The 20,771-nt window shown below is 38.9% G+C and overlaps 2 protein-coding genes across 6 annotated transcripts in view; one reads left to right on the forward strand and one right to left on the reverse strand.

Annotated features, from left to right (window-relative positions):
* Window positions 1-82: 82 nt before the first annotated feature.
* On the reverse strand, window positions 83-15,017 carry RPF1 (ribosome production factor 1 homolog). Of its 4 annotated transcripts, none has more exons than XR_014807914.1 (9): window positions 14,781-15,017; window positions 13,305-13,361; window positions 9,849-9,929; window positions 7,674-7,769; window positions 6,932-7,085; window positions 5,760-5,936; window positions 1,471-1,652; window positions 873-999; window positions 83-310 (listed from the first exon to the last, which is right to left on the reverse strand). XR_014807914.1 is itself a non-coding variant. In XM_021096356.2 (9 exons), the coding sequence occupies exons 1-9, from the start codon at window positions 15,006-15,008 to the stop codon at window positions 269-271; spliced, it is 1,050 nt and encodes a 349-aa protein (XP_020952015.1). In that variant the 5' UTR covers window positions 15,009-15,017; the 3' UTR covers window positions 83-268. The 4 variants fall into 4 exon arrangements, 1 of the variants encoding a protein (XP_020952015.1); XR_014807913.1 differs by having other exon boundaries at window positions 2,727-5,936; XM_021096356.2 differs by lacking the exon at window positions 5,760-5,936 and adding an exon at window positions 2,727-2,809.
* The window catches only part of UOX (urate oxidase), a 105,775-nt gene continuing 99,746 nt past the window's right edge, over window positions 14,743-20,771 (forward strand). The window contains exons 1-3 of one of the 2 annotated variants that reach the window (XM_084958672.1): window positions 14,743-15,031; window positions 18,119-18,184; window positions 18,680-18,777. The gene's annotated coding sequence lies outside the window, so the exon portion shown is untranslated. The remainder of the gene's footprint in view (window positions 15,032-18,118; window positions 18,185-18,679; window positions 18,778-20,771) is intronic. The other variant, XM_084958671.1, reaches the window with a different exon arrangement.

A 20,771-nucleotide genomic window follows, 5' to 3' on the forward strand; every position in this document is an offset into this window, starting at 1 on the left:
AATGTTAGTTTGAATCTTGATTCTGATTTAAATTATTCATAATTACCTAAAAATAAGAGAACTGAATTTGAGGAAACTTAAATTGAACTTAAAAACTTGGCAAAATGGCTTTTATTTGTATTTGCTACATAAATAGTGGCAACACATGACACTTGTCTAGACATGAAAGATTTATGAAATCAGTAAATGCCGTTCTCAATGAAAAGGGTCTTTTTTTTTCATAAATTCAAGATAGGCCTGTTCAGCACAGTACAATTCCCTCAGTACTTTATAAATGGAATTTTCTTCTACTGGTATCCATTTCCCGAGGCTGAAAATTAGGAAAGAAAAAAAGTAAACAATCTATGGGTAGCATGCTAAAAAAACACATCTTGGTTTATTTCTGAGACTAAACATTTAAGCATTTAGGTTTAATATAAAAAGTATTGGAAATTACTGTTCCAGTATGTGTGTATAAGAGCTTTCATTTATGATTGTAAATGATCTCTAAATTTCTACAGAACTCCTGTAGTAATAGTTTTCAAGCATGCACCAGAAGTATTAGAATACAGGCTCATAAACAGACTGCCAGCCCACTCTGTAAGTTACTGATTCAGTAGGTCTGTGGTTCAACAATCTGTCTTCCTAACAGGCTCTTAGGTCACACTGCTGGTCTTACTTTGTGAACCACTGATCTATAGGATACTTCAGATAAACCAGTGTTAATCTCTAGACCAAAACACCATATCAGAGACTGGTTCTTTCTAGCTCATGGGAAGAAATTTAGAAGTATAATTTAAGGTATAAACACCCAAAGCTTAAAATACATGGTTTTATTCTCATCTCATACTTTAGAAACTGTCTAAATGGCTTTTCAGAGAGTAAACACATACCTTATGGACCCATTCATATTCTCCATACTTAGAATCAAAGGTTCCTTTCTGAAGAGATCTTAGTTTTAAGGTAAAACGTGGACCAAGTTCCTGAATTCCCACTTTCTTTTCACTCTTGAATATGTATCTTCAAAGATAAATATAAGAGTTAAGAAAATTTGTCTGAATGAACCCAACTGTTACTTCTCTAATATAACAGGGTTTAAAAGATAATTTATTTTCTCATCTACAGTTCTCAGAATACAACAGAAAACAAGTTTATGTAGAAAATGCACTTCATGGAGTACCCATCGTGGCTCAGTGGTTAACGAATCCAACCAGGAACCATGAGGTTGCGGTTAAGGATCCGGTCAGTGGGTTAAGGATTAGGCATTGCCATGAGCTGTGGTGTAGATTGCAGATGCAGCTCGGATCCCGAGTTGCTGTGGCGTAGGCCAGCGGCTGCAGCTCCGATTAGACCCCTAGCCTGGGAACCTCCATATGCCGCGGGAGCGGCCCTAGAAAAGGCAAAGAAAGACCAAAAAAAAGACAAAAAAAGAAAAGAAAATGCACTTCATGATTGAAGTCAAAGTCCAAGGAGTTAAAGCATTTTCCTCACCTGTGAAATCTGAAGAAGATATAATCCCGCTGATTGTGGAATGTGGCAACCTGCCTTCCAATAAATTGAGGATTATGGGGAAAGAGAGATGCAAACATACGTCCAATAGAATGACCTAGCCGTGTTGTAAAATTGTTCAAAATTATTTCAGGTGTGTGTTCTGTGGGGTCCTTGCCTCTTCTCTAGAAAAAAAATGAAAAATCACAGTAACAAACTGGCAAAACTATCTCACTGCAATTTCAAGTTCTGGAATTTACATGACAAGTTGAAAAATTTTAGTAACAAACTACACAGACTGCTCATCAAATCCATGAGAGGTATCTAAAATTATTTAACATGCTGGAGTTCCAGTCATGGCTCAGTGGTTAATGAACCTGACTAGCATCCATGAGGACGCAGGTTTGATCCCTGGCCTGGCTCAGTAAGATAAGGATCCAGTGTTGCTGTGGCTGTGGTGTAGGCCGGCAGATACAACTCCAATTCAACCCCTAGTCTTGGGAACCTCTGTATGCCATGGGTGTGGCCCTAAAAAGTCAAAAGACAAAAAATAAAATATTTTAACATGCAGTGAATGCACCAAAAAGAAATTTCTACCAAAAAGTGACATGTTTCATAGAAACGAAGGCTACTGCCTGTCTGCCATTATAATCTCTCAAGAAAACAGTCAGTAGATAAAACTACTGCTTTAGATACTGACTCAGAGACTTTGAAAAACTTACGGTTTCCAAATGAGGTTGTGGGGGGTGAGGGATGCACTGAGGGTCTGGGATGGAAATGATATAAAATTTGGTTGATAAATGTAATAAAATTCATTGAGTAATAAAAAAATAATAAAAAACCCATAAAGTCACGTTTGAATACACAAACACAAAACTACTGCTTTAACTAGAAGAGCAAGTACCATTATTAAAATCAGGGGAGTTCCTGTTGTGGCAGAGTGGAAATGAATCCAACTAGTATCCATGAGGATGTGGTTGGATCCCTGGCCTTGCTCAGTGGGTTAAGGATCCGGCATTGCCATGAGCTGTGGCGTAGTTCACAGACATGGCTCGGACTCAATGTTACTGTGGCTGTGGTGTAGGCCGGCAGCTGCAGCTCCAATTCAACCCTTGCCTGGGAGCTTCCATATGCTGCGAGTGCAGCCCTGCAGAGCAAAAATAAATAAATAAATAAATTAGATCTCTAGGTTATAGCATTTACTACTAATCATATACCGTGAGGAAACCAATGCCAGTCGAATTTCGCAAAAAACTTACCTTAATTTCTTTACGCAGACGAACACTGCTCATTTTAAAATGTGCAGTTGGGCCATTTGGCAAATGACTCAGAATTAATCCATCTGTTCACAAAGCTAAGAACACACTGAATTCTGTAATCTAAAACTTTAATTGTCTAAACAACTAGTCCTCTGTATGCCCAGAGGCCCCTAAAATCTTTAACTAGGAGAATAAGTGGGTGCATGTATTCCCATGGCTTAAGAGATTTTCTTACTGTATCCAAAACTCAGAAAGACACACAGGTCAACTTAAATAAAAATAGAATGAACCTACAGTCCTACTTCCTACAGTATGATTAAAAAGCTCATCAGCCTCAACAAGGTATGTTTAGCATTCAACTGAAGTAGGCCAAAGAGCTAAAATCCATTACTTTAATTCTCTAACAGGAATAAGAAAGGATGAATTTCTAGCATAACTGTAGCACTGCCAATAGAATATAGGTTTACCTCCATGTTCAGAGGCTATATAACCCTTAAAAGGCACACTTTCCTACATTTGTATATATATTTCAAACATTTGTAAGGTGAGGATATGGTGTCAATTTTGAGTATCATTCCGCAGACCAAAGACTCAAACTCTCTTCCGGAAATCAAGGTTACTAGTGTTCTCAAGAGACAAGTTCTTAATTCTTAAGATTTCTCTACCACAATTTAAGGTCAACCAATTAATTAACCACTTACTGATTCTACCACAAACGGAGAACTAGGTTAGACGCCCTATACTACAAATGACGTATGAGACACTTACCTACAATTAGTAGGGCTGGCAGCCCAAGGGCTTTAAAAGTCTGGCATGAAGTGAGACTATATGATATACCTCAGGCCTTCCATGAGTACAACTTGACTCCTTCAAATACTGAACCTTAAAAGGAGGTCAGAATTTGACTATTTCAAGTCTATCTACACACGATACGAGTTTTACAAAACAGATTTGTGATTTTTTTATATAGGCATCAACATTCTCCCATTCATCTAAATTAGAAACTGTGGTGGTTAGCTTCAACTACCTCCTCTTCCACCAAATCCTTATCTACTGGCTTTACCTTCCTAAGTTCCTCACTTCCACAGTCTCCTCTTTACCTTGTTAGTGTCTTAATTGAGGTCCTGGTGATTTTCCACCCAGATTATGATAACAGTACCCTGCTTGGTTTGGCCTCTCTCTCACCATTTCAAGCACATCTAATATAGACTAAATCAGTTGGATTTAGGCCTTGGTTCTATAAGTGCTAAGCTGTGGGACTCAGATGTATCATGACTGCATCTGTACCACAGTTTCTCATGTGCTAAATGAAAAACTAGATGCTTTGAGAGTGTTGACAGCTGTAGCTAATTTCAAACTACTCTCACCGTAGAATCATCTATAGATTAAAGACATCAGCATTCATACTATGGTTCCAAACTATCTTTCAGACCTGTGGTCTCCCCATATTGTTTCCTAATCCATAGGCACTGATACCATCTCTTACACACTATACACATCAATCCCATCTTTTTTGTTTTTTGAAATATCTGCAATATTTTACTCATCCATTAAGGCCCAATTCAAATGCCACTACTTTTTATGTAAGTCAAAATTAAATTCTAAATATTCTCAGCTGTTACTTACTATAGCACTGCACTTATCTGAGTTGTAGTCGTATAAATGCCTTTCTAACTAATCCATTAACTCTAAGAAGACAGATCTATTTCTGATCAATACTAGTTCCTACTACACAACAGGTTATCAGTAAATGTTTGAACTTTTTCCTCCCCTTCCAAGATTCACCCAAGGTTCAACCTCATGAGGTACAGCCCAAAGTATTTCTATATCATTAGCACAATGACAAAAATCATAAAAATCCCAAGGGGGTTAAGAGAGGTATATCATTTCTTTCAACCTAAATCAAGGCTTGAATCCTTTCTAGCACGTTCCCACTAAATTTTGGTTTGTGTCAAAAGAAACTACAAAACCCAAACATATCAATTCCTCAGTACCTGTGTACTTATGTTATTGCCAATCTCTAACACAAACCATGCAAAATAGGAGCCATTATCCCAATCTCAGGAAAGAGGAAAAGTCCAAGGAGGGTCAGGTAGATTCGCCCAAGTTTCAAAGCTAGGTGGCAGATTCAACTGGGGTGTGATTACCCGAGCCCAAGCCCTTGACTGGAGACTTGAATTTAGAAACATACACAGGCATTTTGTCACAAGTGACTGGCTTGAAAGTGGCTTTTAGTACTCAAAGGCCAGGAATGCAAAACATCGTACAAGGTGCACAAAGACTTAGCTGACCTCAATTTTCCATTAAGAAATAATAAATAGAGGCTATAGTCTCTCTAGAAAAAGCCTCCAAGCTTCCTACTACACCACCTTTAGTAAAATGCCTACTACAGGGCAGGCACTATGCCTTAGGAACATAATCCATTTAATGTGGGAACCCTAAAGATAGGTATTATTGCCTGCATTTAAAATACGAGGACTTTCCTGGTGGCTCAGTGGGTTAAGGATACAGAGCTGTCATTGCTGTGGTACAGGTTTGATCCCTGCCCCAGGAACTTCAGCATGCTGGGGGGCAACAAAAAAAAAGGGGGGGGGGACTGCATGACTAACAAAAATGGCAAGTAATGGACTCCGTATTTGATATCACATCTGCCTGACCCAAAACCAGGAGGCTACTGTAAGGATAACTGACCAAGTTCTTTTCTGGAAGAGTCAAAAATTTATACCCCTATATATTTCCACCACATGGCACACAGTAGCCCTTCCTGTATCTTTAGACAGCTCTCATATCCCTAGCTTCTAATCTCCAGGCTGGATATCTTCAATTCTTTCAACTCTTCCCCAAGTATCATCATTAGGAGTCATGATTTGGTTCTGGGGAGCCCATGCTAAGTCTTTAGGAATCAGCACTATTTCTATTAGGTGCTTACAAATTATTCTCCCTTTAATTATTCTATTTGTTTTGTTTTGTTTTGTTTGGATTATAGCAAAGATTAACCAGTAAGTCCTCTTTCCCCCTACTTCTTCCATTTACCTGTCTCATATCTTCCTCAAAGGGTAGCATGGCCTCATCTGAGCAGATATTCTTTGCCTTATAATCTCTTTACCCAGGTGGACTTCCAATCCCTCTTACCAACATCCTTGTTAGTCTAAAGATCACTTCATGTTAACAGAGAAGACAAAAACAAATCAAGAGGTCTCAGAGTTCCTGCTGTGGTGCAGTGGGTTAAGGATCCAATGTTGCTGCAGCCACAGGTGCAGCCACAGCTGTGGCTAGGATTCTATCCCTGGCCCCAGAACTTCCATACGTCATGGGTATAAGCCATTAAAAAAAAAGTATTGTCTTGGCAGCAGGAATGTACATGCCCATTTTTAATAAAGCCGTAATATTATGTTTTAATAATTTTGACCCATTTAATTGGTCATCCTTAAAGTTACTGAGTTCATAGCCACCATGCAATAAGTAAGTAAAACAATAGCAATGACAAAAATCTAGGCATCCTTTATATGATGTTATCTCAAAACAGGAAGAAACACTTAAGGTTTAGGTATCACGTTCACCTCAGACCTGAGACTCAAAGAAAAAGGACAGATTATTCTTGGTATCTCGGCTCAAATACCTACTTCAAAAATGCAATCCTGTGATACTGCCTTGGACAACATAAAGTCTAGCCACAGCAAACTATCTGCAGATCCCCAACTGGGTCAGCACCTTCACGCCTCTTATCTTTCCAAATGGTCTTCTTTCTGCGGTGGGTAGAAAGGTCATCCTCTGCCTTACTCACCTCCCATATCCACCCAGACTTGGCTTAAGCATCTTTGTCAGGTACTTCCTCCCTGATATCCCCAGGGCAGATTTTTACCAGTTTACACCATATCCTATAATTCTCTCTTTAATTGTACTACCCACACTATACTTTTGCTTGTTTACATGTCTATTTTCTACTAGATTATGAATTCCCTGAAGCTGTCTCTTCTTTATCTCTCCACCTTTTACTAAAGATTAAAATAAAGTCTTGCTTAATGAATATTTGCTGAATGAAAAGGAAAATTCGCCCCCAGAATCTTAAACAGAGATACATAATTCTGTGGCTTAAAAAATTATGTTCTGAAAGCTACAGGGAACATGACCTTACCCTTTTTAAAATATTTTAAAAAGGAGATGAAGGTGAGACAAGAAAACTTCCTTAAAGAAACAAAGGATACTTGGTATTTTACGATCTTCATTAATCACAATCAGGTCTGTGAAATCTCTTGAGATGCACTGTGGAATAATTTTTTTCAGAGCCAGTCCTCTTCTGTAATAAACATGTGAGTTTGGTATAACTGTGGAGAGCTGTTCACAGAGTCGTACTGTTCTCTATAAAACAAGATAAAAATCCTCAAAAGTGAGAAAGAATAAAAATCTATGTGGCGTATCTTTATAAAGAAAGGCATAATGATTATTATAAGATAGTGTTATTAATAGGGAGCAAGGCCAGGGGAAGATCTGAACAAAGTTTCATCCTTCATCAAAAGCTGATCAACCTTAAGCAATGGTTCTCAATTAGGGATAATTTTGTCATCAAGGGATGTTTGGCATTGTCTGGGGACATTTTTGATGGTTATGACTGATGGTGTGGTGGGGGCTGGCTGTTACTGCTATCTAGTAGATACAGGCCAGAAATGCTGCTAAACATTCTATAATGAACAGGACAATTTGCACAATAAAAACATTACCCAGCCCAAAATGTTAACAGTGCTAAGGTTAACACTTAGGAAAGCCTATCCTGAAGAACCATGCTTAGTGAATCTAACTCACATCACCAGGTCATTTTATTTAGTGTATTTATAGGCAATTATCCAAGGCAATTACTAATAATTCAACTTCTGAATAGAGTTATTTTAAATAATCTAAGTATGGTAAGAAAATTAAGAATTCAAGAGCTATACTAATTGATGTGTTTACCCCATGAGGTCTATCTGATGTAGTGATGAGAATCTTGGGACAAGTCTGTCTGTTGAAGTAAGAAGCAAATTCATCCGTAGCTTCATCATAAGCAACCTGAAAACAGAAAGATAATTTTACATCAGACAAATACTCTACTGGGCCAGCATTGTAAAGGGAGTTCCAATAGGATTCTACAACACTGATGACCTAGGTGACTGGGGATTAGAGAGCACCCAGGTAGAACCCTGGCATGTTAACATGAAGAGGTTGGATAATACCCTATTTGCAGAATACTAGTATAAAACTGGAATAAACTATCAAAAACAATTTCAAGACACAAACTAAGGTGTGTTTATTCTTGAAAAAATGGATACATCTGTGGGCAAGAACATCAGGAATCTTGTCTAGAATGATTCCATTTCCCCCACCAACCTGTTTGGTGAAAACAGTAACTTTCAAGTCTTTGCTAAAAGGTCATCTCAATAAAGCCTAACCCTGATTACTATGTGAAAACCTCAACCCTAACCAACAGAAAAATGGGCAAGAGACACGAACAAACAACTGATTAAAAAGAAAGAAAACATGAAAAGATGTCCAACCTCATTTATAATGAGAGAAAAGCAAATTAAAATTATGAGATAGAATTTCTCACCTATCAGACTGGAAAAAATTATTTGTAATTGGAAAATATGGAGAGTTTAAAGAGTAACATATATTTACATAACCTTGAAGTATTTCCCTCCTAAAAATACTTTTTAAATTCAAAGGGGGTAATAGTAGCTATAGTGGAGAAACCTGATAGATACCACTTTAATCAAGTAATGAAAGTTAATGTAACCAGTAATGGGAAAATCATCAACATGCGACTCCTGATAAGAGCATGCAAAAGTAAAGGGACTTAGGTCTGCCATTTAAGCATTTCAGAAGAAATATAAATGAAAAAGAAGTGTAATGCAATTTAACATTTAGGAAATCTAGGTGAAGTGTATATATGAACTCCTAATTAAGCCTGAAACTATATCAAAATAAATAAAATGAAGGCACACACACCAGTCTCTTATGCACACTGCTGCATATATAAAAATTGTAAACTCTTTCTACACGAAGGCGCCCTGAATCTCCTTTACCTTACTTTTTAACTTTAATAACCTATCATGTGCTAACATATGGTAATTTATTTTATTATGTTTTATTCTGCTTCCTAGAATGTAAGCTCTGGGTGGGCAGAAACTTTGTGTGTATATATGTGAGTGTTTTGTGCACTGTCAAATCCTATGTCCCTAAAATAGATCTCCAGACATAGTAGGCAATCAAGAACCATTTGCTGAAAGACTAACTGAATGAGTATACCAAGAAACATGTGAAAGAATGTTGATACAGCATTGTTTGAAAGCAAAACACACATAACAAACAAGTTTCCTGTACACAAATCAAAAAAGTATATACATATAGAAAGTTTTAAAACCTTGATTCTCAGATGTACTGTTGCAAAACATTTAAAGGGAAATGCGAAAAGTAGATTATCTTGAAACCAAGTTTTATGAGGACACAAAAACAGCATCAAATGTTATAGCTAGATACCAAAACGTCTAACAAATACTACAGAAATTTATATTAAAAATCTACAGTATAAAGAATGTTTTTCAAATGATATTAAAAAAACACTGGAACTATTGCACAGAGATTAAATAACAAATTTTTTTGTTTGTTTGTTTTTTAGGGCTGCACCTGTGGCATATGGAGGTTCCCAAGCTAGGGGTCAAATCAGAGCTACACCTGCCAGCCTACACCACAGCCACAGCAACTTGGGATCCAAGACGTGTCCGCGACCTACACCACAGTTCACGGCAATGGTGAATCCTTAACCCACAGAGCGAGGCTAGGGATCAAACCCGAATCCTCCTGGTTCCTAGGAGGGTTCGTTAACCACTGAATCATGAAGGGAACTCCAAAAAACACATTTATCTAAGCATAAAATACAATACCTTTCTGGAAAATAAATAATTACTGCCTTTTTCTACATCATTGGCGTATTATTATTTATCACAGGTTATTTCATAATATGTCAACATTATACCTGCAGTCTATTATACAACTTCACCAACTGGTACTTTAAATAAATTAAACAACAATATACACCTAGAAAATTTATCAATGTGGTCATCCAAATTCATTTAAGATTTCTAAGAGTACCTCTTCATCGTTAGGGTCTACTATGGTTTCATCATACACTCGCTGGTTGTCAATAGTCTTGGGTACAGGCTTTGGTGGAGCCTAGATAAAAGAAGAAAAGGTTAAGATTTAGAAGCATTTTACATTAATAATTTTGCACCATGGTTGGGGAAGAATAACAAGAATCTGTAAAAAATCCAAAAACTCAATCTGTTCCTTGTTTCGACCTACTGCTATATCAACCCTAATAACAATATTGAATAAAGAGGCTTTTTAACTCTCTGAACAGACACACACATACTGGAAGAAATGCTGACACTGAATAAAATGGCTTAAAATCAGGCAGAAGCAGAAGAGAGAAGAAACTGGGGTCAAAATAATTATTCACGAAGAAAGAAAAATATCAAACATAATGGAAAAAATTACATAGGTACATATATATGCAGCTTTGTTCCAGTATTTTCAAAAAGCTACTCAGAAATATCTAACAAAAGCTATAAATCTAATCCTCTCTGCTGAATTAATAACTCTTAGTTTGGTGGATAAGGAATAAAAGGGGGCAGCAATTTGTACAAAGAAATATGAACTGTCACTATGGTTAATGGAAATGAACAGTAAATAGGGCAAATGTCCAACAATAATGGAATACTGTTGGAATTAGCAATCGCGCTCACTCGGCTTAGACCAAAAAATTATATAAATGAAATGTTTAAGAGTGGGAACACAGAACTCTAAGCATACACTGACTAAAACCAATTCAAAATATACGTACACTAGAAGAGAAGAAGAAATATAAGCTGATAAACTACTTAGAATTTTAGTTCTTATTATTCTATGAAACTAATATTAAGTTTTGTTTTGTTTTTTGGCCGTGCCCACAGCATGAGGAAGTTCTGGGGCCAGGGATTGAACCTGCACTGCACCACAGCAGTGACAACACCAGATCCTTAACCCACTGCGCCATAAGAGAGCTCCAAGTTTTAAGAAATTTTTTTTTCTTTTTTCATAGAAAATTTTATTTCACAGTAAAAAAATTTAACTTTAATTGTGGTTAAGCTTCATTATACTTTAAGCATACAGGTTTGCTTACTACTGAAGAAGACTAATGTATTCTACTGTTTTTCATTGAATATATAAGCTTTCAGCTTCACTGTCATATTTCTTATTGCCTCTAATAGTTTAGGATGAACCTAACCTTCCAAATGTCTGTTTTTTTCCGCAGAGATTCCAACTCAGGTTGCAAAATCCTCAGAAAGGTACAAAGATAGATAGATGATAGATAAATAGACAGACAGACAGACAGACTAGGGTCATTCTCTCTTTTCTTCTATGTTTCTATATTTCTCCCTATTTTAGTTTTTGTAGTATTTCTCTTCAGCCATGAAACTTTCTTCAAGTTTATTGTCTCTTTCACTCAACTGTAGTAATCTTATTCTAAAATCTAAATTGAGCTGAAAAATCTGCTGCAGATCTAAGCAAATGATCCTACTTTACTTTAGAACATAGGAGTTATTGTCAAACCTAAGCAACCAGACTTTTCTTTGTCTTCAACTTCTCCAGACTATAATAAACTGTCTTCATGAGGTAATAATCAGAGGATCTTACTTACTATATTCTAACTAAAAATTAGTTTTAAAAAAGAAAAGCAACAGACATGGAGACCAGACCTGTGGTTGCCAAGAAGGAGGGGAAGGGAGTGGGATGGACTGGGAGTTTGGATTTAGTAGATATAAACTATTGCATTTAGAAAGGATAAACAATAAGGAAGGTCCTGCTATACAGCACAGAGGACTATATCCAACACTTGCGACAGAACATGATGGGAGATAATATGAGAATTAAGTCATTTTTAAAAGGAGGCAATTCTAGGAAGTCATCTTTCAATCCCCAAAACAAGAATGGTGATATTTTCAAATGGCGATCAGCATAATAACTTCTTATAACCGACTGATTTATTGAGAGTTAAAAAGAAACTGGAGTTCCTGTCATGGCGCAGTGGTTAACGAATCTGATTAGGAACCAGAAGGTTGTGAGTTCGATCCCTGGCCTTGCTCAGTGGGTCGAGGATCCGGCATTGCCGTGAGCTGACCGCAACTGTAGGTTGCAGACTCGGCTCAGACCCTGCGTTGCTGTGGCTCTGGCATAGGCCGGTGGCTACGGCTCCAATTAGACCCCTAGCCTGGGAATCTCCATATCCCAAGAGAGCGGCCCTAGAAAACACAAAAAGACCAAAAAAAAAAAAAAAAAAAAAAAAAGAAAGAAACTAACATTGCTTGGTAGGATTTCCTAGGTCAATTTTATGTGACTTAACCTAACACTATTAAAGAGAATTCATGAAAAAGCAGAATGTTTAGTTTGAAAAGTGAAACTAAAATAAAAACAACTTAGCTGTGCAATAATGCAGAAGTATTTGGTAGTTCTTTTTTAAAATCTTCAATAGAAAAATTTCACTTTTTGTTGATACCACAAAAATCGCCAGATTCTTTCCTGATACATTCATTATCTGTGCTCTCTTCTTTGCCACAGTCCACCCAGGTACCTCATCTTCCTCCCACTTCCCATTCTCACTCTTCATAAATTTGTATCTTGTGTCAGCTCTCATTCTTACACATCCCACCTCTACCAACAGGGCAGAGCCTGCCCTGCCTTTCCCCAGCCCTGCATAACAAGAACCCTTTGCTTCAAGTCAGAAGAGCTCCAGTTACTAGCCCAAGCTGGGGATCTTCCTCATTCCCTGTCAGGGAGATGTGTCTCTGCCTCTCAAATACATAAAGTTAAATAAACTAAGCAATTTGAGGTATACACCCCCTTTATGTTAAATTTTGAAAACATACAAAATACCACCATTATGTTTACTGTTTAGGGACACAAACAAACATAGTAAAGATAATAAAGATGTGCATGGGGACAATAAAGAGCAATTTCATGAATGGTTATCTTTGGAGGGGAAAGCAATCAGAAAAAGAGGCACACAAGGAACTCTGAACACTACTTACTAATGCACAATTTCTTGAGAGATATCTAGTGGTCTAGTAGCTAGGACTTGGTCCTTTCATTGCAGCAGCAGTAGAGGGGGGATGGATGCGGTATTATTTTTATATCATTTTATACATCTGAAATATTTCATAATAATTTTTTTTTTGTCTTTTCTAGGGCCGCACCCACAGCATATGGAGGTTCCCAGGCTAGGGGTTCTAATCAGAGCTACCTACAGCTGCCCAGCCTACGCCACAGCCACAGCCATGCCAGATCCAAGCCGCCTCTACGACCTGCACCACAGCTCACAGCAATGCCAGACCCACTGAGCAAGGCCAGGGATCCAACCTGCAACCTCATGGTTCCTAGTCGGGTTCGTTAACCACTGAGCCACGACAGGAACTCCTTATTATAAATTTTAAAAGAAAGTGAATCAACGTAAATATCAGGAAGTATTCCTTAATGTGAGATAAAAAGCAGAGGACTAAAAATTTTATTTACCTTATCACCAAGAGCCTCTCTCTCTTTTTTAAGTTTTTTCTTAGCTGCCAACTTTTCCTAAAGGATTAAAAAAAAAAAAAAAAAAAGAACAATATTGAGAAACCACCACTTATATCACAAACCCATACTGAAACTACAAATTACTAATGCTATGAATACATAAACTAAGCAGTCTTAGTAATGCATTAAAATAAACATCCTTACTTAAGATTTTCATACTTAAGTTATTATAAACCAAATGAGCTGGCCACTCAGAAAGATTTCTTTAACAAAGATCTTAACTCCTTCAAAATAATCTAAATTGACAAGTCTGAATATTTAAAATTTCACTGGTTTTATTTTTTACTACAAAGCCCCAAATTAAGTCAAAGTGCAAAATGAATGTCACTTTAAACAAGTTAACAGGTTTTTGTTGTTTTGTTTTGCATTCCTAACAAGTTGCATCCTAAAGAAAACCATGGCTATGCTGGTTGCTTCCCTTGAAAAGTAATTTAAAAAAATGGTAATGATAGAGGAGTTTTCAATTGGTCATTGGCAATAAAATCACACTAGATATTCAAATATTTTATAATCAAGATGTGCTTTTAAAATTATTAAGAATGTGTAATCGTACTTATGGCGATTCCTGAACAGACTGCTTGACATATAACAGAAGACATATTTTTTTCTTTCCCCAGCACCTGCTGACTCTCAATACATCAGATCTCGGATTAGAGATTATAGTTCTAAGAAGGCTACTAGGCCACCCTTCTGCCATACTTGCACACCAGAATGGGTTAGATGCTCCTGTGTACTGCAAGAGCACTCTGTCACCTCAGAGTCTAGCCACAGTAGGCAGACAAGCAAAAAGAATACTAAGTGTGAACTTTCACAATACGCAAGAATAAGCAACTTGCTTTCAACTGTAAAGTGACCACAAATGAGCACAGTGACTTTAGGCGTTTTTCGCCTATTTGTTTACCTCCTAGAATGGTATGAAGACAACGCTGTAAAGAATACAATTACTAAAAACATTTGACAGTACCAATTTCTGTTGGGTTGCTGCAGCTATCAGAGAAGGATCATTTTGAATATCTGTATTGCCCGTACTGCAGATTCTAAAAATTAACCAAAATTAGGTGGACGGGCTAAGAGTAGATGAATTTTGCCTTCTAGGTCTAACGGGGGCCTGGCTGGGCGATGGGGGTGGACGTTCAATACTAGGAGAGCAAGACTTTCGGCTTTCGTTCTTATCAAGGACCCTAGAAGAGAGCTGGTAAGAAAAGGAATTCTTGACGTTCAGGCAAAAAGCTATGTCTAGAGAAAGTGTTCCCAAAGCAGGTCGAAGGGACCAGGACACAAAACCTTCCCCCTTTCCCTTTCGGAATTAAACGCGGCCCTGAACGCCGGCACCGGCGACCACGCATGTGCACCCCACCCCCACCCGCGCGCGAGGGACACGACGCATGCGCCCTGGCACCGCCACCAACCTCTTACCTTCCGCTGCTGCTGTTTCCACCGCGTGAACATTAAGTGTCTCCGCTGTTTGTTCTTAATCTCCGAAATGCTGAAGCCTGGGGGAAAGGCAGCCGCGGTCGTGGGTTGCACCCCACTTTCCGTCGTCCCATCCTCAGAGACTGCAGCCTCCTGAGGTTCTAAAGTGGCGGCTTTGCGTTTCAGGCCTTTCTTTCCACCGCCGCCGTTCTTATCCCCGGCCTTCGCCATGGTGTTTTTGCTACTTGCGGTTTGTACGGAAACGGAAGTCTCGTTCTCTCGGATCACTTCCTTAAGCTTTTACTTCCGGGGTCGGAAAGTTCTTAAAGGAAAATGTATACTGTTTGTGTGCTCCTTAGCTCTTTAAAAAAGTGCTGAAATTTAGGCATGAGGAGAGTTTAGGGAACGTGCCCAGCCGTGTGAACAGTGCATCGTTGAGTTGGTGGAATCCATAATTGAGCGTTTTCCATGCGCCGAGCCTTTAAAACATAAGAAAACAATCATTGTCATTACAGCCTAGAGAGAGACTAAAATGAGCTCACAAATTGTGTGATAAGCTATTAAGTAATGCACGGTATGGAAAAAGTAGAACAGGATGAAAGATGCGAGGATAGAGGGGCAGATTGCTGCTTTTAAATAGGATTCTCAGAGTAGGCTTCATAGAAAAATTTACATTGAAATTTGAAGGAGATAGTGGGGTAAACTATGCAGTTATCTTGGGGAACAGCTATTAATATGAGATAAGGTGGTTTTGCAAGAGAAAAGCTGCCCAAGCAGAGGAAACAGCTGCAACTCCTGGTCCATAGCAAGCCTGGCTTGTTAAGAAAACACTCTGTAGCCAGAAGTCAAATGAGAAAAGAGGAGAGTAAGGGCGGGCAGGGGTGAATTGTGGGGGGGGGGGGAAGGGGGGCATTAGGTGTGACAAATTGTGTAAGGTTTTGTAAGGAGTTTGGCTTTTATGGAGATGAACATTTCTTAGAGGATTGTGAGAAAAGAAATGATGTGACCGGTGACCTGGCTTTCATTTTAAAAGCGTCAGACTCTACTTGTGAGACTATAGATGAAGGAAAGTGAAAGGGGAGAAATAAGTGTCTTGAGCTAGGGTGGTGCTAGTGTAAGTGGCAAGAAGTGATCAGTAGTTCTGGAAGGTAGAGTTCCTGGGGATTGAATAAAAGGCATGAAAGAAAGAGAAGAGTCAAGGATGACTGCAAAATTTGAACTGAGTGATTGGAAGGATGGAGTTATCAGTTGAGATGGGAGAGAATTCTGGTGGAGAAAATTTGAAGGGTAAGATCAAAATTTCGGTAATGGAGGAGTTCCCACTGCGGCACAGTGGGTTAAGAATCTCGTGGCCCAGTGGTTAACAAATCTGACTAGGAACCATGAGGTAGCGGGTTCAATCTCTGACCTTGCTCAATGGGTTAAGGATCCGGTGTTGCCGTGAGCTGGGGTGTAGGTCACAGACACGGGTTGGATCCCTTGTTGCTGTGGCTCTGGCGTAGGATTGGCAGCTGCAGCTCTGATTAGACCCCTAGCCTGGGAACCTCCTTATGCCGCGGCTGTGACCCTAGAAAAGGCAAAAAGATACACACACAAAAAAAATAATAATAATAATCTGACTCCAATGGCTAAGGTCACTGAGGAGGGGGAGGGTTCCATTATCAGCCCTGGGCAGTGGTTTAAAGGATCCCACATTCCCACAGCTGAGGCATAGTTGGCAGCTGTGGCTCGGATTCAGTCCCTGGCCCTGGAACTTCCATATGCTATGGATGTGGTCATAAAAGTGAAAATTTTTTTTAAAAAAGGATTTCAGTATCAGAAATGTTAAGTTTGAGACACTTATTTGTCATCGTGTTGTCAGGTAGTTAGTTGGAATGGGTGATTCTGCAGCAGAAGGGAGAGGTGTGGGGTAGAGATCAAAACTGGGGAGTCATCAGCACATGGATAGTACTTTGAACCATTGCAGTGATTCATGGTAGATAAAGAACTGAAAAAAGGAACAGGATGAAGGACTGAAAAGCTGGAGAGAAAAGGAGGACCTAGTAAAGGAGAATAAGAAGGGAAAATCAAGAGAGTAGAGTGTCATGGAAGCCAAGGGAAGAAAGTTTTTCCCCAATGGTTAAATTTTCCTGTATTCCTAATTTTAATTTTAGGAAAATGCCCTTCAAACAGAGACAGTAATCTTTTTGGATTACTGTCAGGAGTTAATTTTCTAGAAATTGCCTTAATTTCAAATTGTATGTTTCAGTATTGACCTTGGGTGCTTTGATAATTCATTAATTTGGTGTCCATACTGCATTTTCCACCTCTTCAATTTCTTTTAAACAGGGTAATTAAATACATCAAAACTGTCTTCTAGAATATAAGCCTCGGAGTTCCCGACATGGCTCAGTGGTTAACGAATCCGACTAGGAACCATGAGGTTGTGGGTTCGATCCCTGGCCTTGCTCAGTAGGTTGAGGATCTGGCGTTGCCGTGAGCTGTGGTGTAGGTCGGATCCCACGTTGCTGTGGCTCTGGTGTAGGCCGGCAGCTGCAGCTCTGATTCGACCCCTAGCCTGGGAACTTCCATGTGCCGCAGGAGTGGCCCTAGAAAAGGCAAAAAGACAAAAAAAAAAAAAGAAGAAGTAGAATATAAGCCTCACCAAAACCTTCTATCAAGCCACAAGTCCAAAACTGTGATTAGAAAACAAAACCTATCATATTTAGATCCAAAACTGGACTTGAATTATACAGTACAACAGAAAGGAAAAAATATTGTCGAGCTCAGAAATCACCGATATTCGGGAGTTCCCATCGTGGTTCAGTGGTTAATGAATCTGACCTGGAACCATGGGGTTTCAGTTTCAATCCCTGGTCTTGCTGAGTGGGTTGAGGATCCGGCGTTGCCGTGGGTTGTGGTGTAGGTTGAGGACACGGCTCGGATCCTGTGTTGTTGTGGCTCTGGCATAGTCCAGTGGCTACAGCTCCGATTAGACCCCTAGCCTGGGAACCTCTATATGCCACAGGTGTGGCCCTAGAAAAGACAAAAAGACAAAAAAATAAAATAAAAATCACAGACATTCAAGTGTGGCTGTAATAAGTCAGAAAATATTATGTAGTTTATATATACAGGAATAATCAGATCAAAATCAAGGAGGAAGTGGGGGGCAGAGGGAGGAAGAAGGGCAGCAGGAGGAGGCGAACCAAATTTTATTTAAAAACTATAGACTGCAAAAAATATTTTGGAAGTCTCTTTTAGCCTAAATATTTTATCTCCCTACATATAATACATTCTTTCCTCATTAGAATACAGAATAATCCTGAAATAGACTTGAATAACTGTCTTAAATTTATTCACAGGTGCCATGCACATGAAACCAAAAGCTGTTTGTGGAGACTACCTTCATGGCTTATTGGTAATAACAGGTGTGTGCGTTGAATAACAGGATTTCTTTGGTCAGAATGAAATTCTTATTTGGAGGAACTTTCAAAAGCATTGATTAATTCAGCAAATATGTATTTAATGCTATACAATAAATGAATAGGGAGAGTATGGGTGATGTGAAGCAGTGGCTTTGTGTTTATATCTCTGTTCAGATTTTAACTCAGTCACTTAGATGCTCTAAAATCTCAGTTAAATCACATAATCTTTATGAGCCTCATTGTCTTCATCTGTATCCTGTTGAATAAAATAATAATAATTTTTTTGGCTGTGCCCATGGCTTGTGGAAGTTCCTAGGCCAGGGATTGAACCTGTATCACAGCAGTAACTAGAGCCACAGCAGTGACAACACTGGGTTGCGCCACCAGGGAACTCTTAAACTGGGCTAATTATAGTGCCACATAGGTTGTTGAGATAATGTACATTAAAGAAACACACACATGCAGTACATGCTAACTGGCTGTTTTTATTACTTCTAGATCTAAGAGACTAAGCTAAACATTGTAGAGAATAAAAGACATCATGTTTACCCTCAAGTAGCCTACAGTTCAGAAGAAGATGAAACACATTTCTAGTTGTAAGTATTCAGTAGTGGTCAGTGTAGAGTGTGCCTTAACTTGGGGCCCATTTTTTCCATCTGCCTTTTCTCAGTAGTTGCTTCATTGTTCCTTATTTTAGGGTCTATTCCTAATAGAATATACATTATTTTAAAATAAAATACTAATTTTGATATTTAATATGTTTACTTATTTTACTTCTGACTTTTTTTTTTTTTGTCTTTTTGTCTTCTCTAGGGCTGCTCCAGTGGCATATGGAGGTTCCCAGGCTAGGGGTCAATCGGAGCTGCAGCCGCTGGCCTACGCCAGAGCCATAGCAACGTGGGATCCGAGCCACGTCTGCAACCTACACCACAGCTCACGGCAACACTGGATCCTTAACCCACTGAGCAAGGTCAGGGATTGAACCTGCAACCTCATGGTTCCTAGTCAGATTTGTTAACCACTGTGCCACGACGGGAACTCCTAGTTCTGACCTTTGAGAGACCCTGGAATACAGTACTTGGACACCAGATGAGTTCAATGATCCAAACAAAGATTGTGTTGAGAAAATTTGATCTGTAGTTTTACAGTATGATTTAAGTTCTTTATATCACAGAAACCATTCCAAAGGCGTAAAATATTAATCCATTGCATGAGAAAAAGGAACACCACTATTGGGGCCAGAAGATTTTTAACTCTCAATATGATATGATCCTTTAACAAACAGAAAGTAAATCAATGCTTTCTGAGCTTGAATTATGCCTTTCAGTTTGTTGCTAAGAACTGTTAAAGAAAGACCAAAACATGAGTTCCTGTCGTGGTGCAGTGGTTAGTGAATCTGACTAGGAACCATGAGGTTGTAGGTTTGATCCCTGGCCTTGCTCAGTGGGTTAAGGATCAGGTGTTGCCGTGAGCTGTGGTGTAGGTTGCAGACGCGGCTTGGATCCCACGTTGCTATGGCTCTGGTGTAGGCCAGTGGCTACAGCTCTGATTGGACCCCTAGCCTGGGAACCTCCATATGCCACTGGAGCGGCCCTAGAAAAGGCAAAAAAAACGACAAAAAAAAAAAAAAAAGACCAAAACAGGCCATATTTTGAATATACTTTTAGACCAAATACTCATAGGTACATAACCAAAACTTAAACTATCCTGATTTCCTCCAAATACTAGCTCTGACTTAAGCTTTCTTCAGGACAGTGTGACCTTTTGGCTTCCTAGGCAATCGGTATACACAATTAAGCTTACACAGTGCTACTACCACAAAAAGACTGTTTCTAGTAACCAATCAAAATATTAATTAAAAAATGCACTCCCTCATCCATGCTTTATAAACTGAGCTACAACTGCTGAATGCTGAGCTTCTAACCACTTTCAGCTCAAAATCTACCTGTTTGTGAGCAGTTTGCTTCTTGGTCAAAAAAATATTTTTATCAAGTAAAGCTCTCTGAATTTTTTGACAGAACAGTAGAACCATTACAGAACTAGCATCTCATCTGTTACTGTTTCCTTGGTACCCAAGACCTGGTTTTGGCACTTCAGCTACTTAGCTCATAGAATTTTGAGTGTTCTCTTTTTTTCTTTATTCCATATCTTATCTTAATGACTAATGAGGTTTGTTTCCCAGTCTTTACTGACACAGAAAGTTTGGTTAAAAAGTTAATACAAGGATCCATAGTGTCTGTGGGGTTCTCACAATATCAGCTCTCCTTCGAAAGAAGTTAAAGTCAACATGAATAGAATGAATACAACTTTGTGAGGAGGTGTTAGAGCCATGCCCCCTCCTACCTGAAACTGAATTAGAATGACTAAAATATGAAGACTTTTCAGATATTGAAATCCTGGAGAGCAGAGTTCCTGTTGTGGTTCAGTGGAACATGCATGAGGATGCGGGTTTGATCCCTGGCCCCACTCAGTGGTTTAAGGATCTGGTGTTGCCATGAGCAGTGGTGTAGGTTGCAGACATGGCTCAGATCCCACGTTGCTGTGGCTGTGGTGTAGGCCAGCAGACAGCTGTGGCTCCAATTCATTTGAC

The sequence above is a fragment of the Sus scrofa genome, chromosome 6, assembly GCF_054392235.1.
Source record: "Sus scrofa isolate SSC_HxYL_T2T_F1_AM1 chromosome 6, Sscrofa_HxYL_maternal_Yorkshire_Landrace_v2.0, whole genome shotgun sequence".
NCBI classification, from domain to species: Eukaryota; Metazoa; Chordata; class Mammalia; order Artiodactyla; family Suidae; genus Sus; species Sus scrofa.

Excerpts from the sequence above, each read along its gene's own strand:
- RPF1 (XM_021096356.2), bottom strand. The coding sequence starts at position 15,008 with ATGGCGAAGGCCGGGGATAAGAACGGCGGCGGTGGAAAGAAAGGCCTG. Across the intron at positions 7,770-9,848 it reads TAGACCCTAACGATGAAGAG|GTTGCTTATGATGAAGCTAC; the intron begins GTACTCTTAGAA and ends TTCTGTTTTCAG. Across the intron at positions 311-872 it reads AATATGAATGGGTCCATAAG|CCTCGGGAAATGGATACCAG; the intron begins GTATGTGTTTAC and ends CCTAATTTTCAG.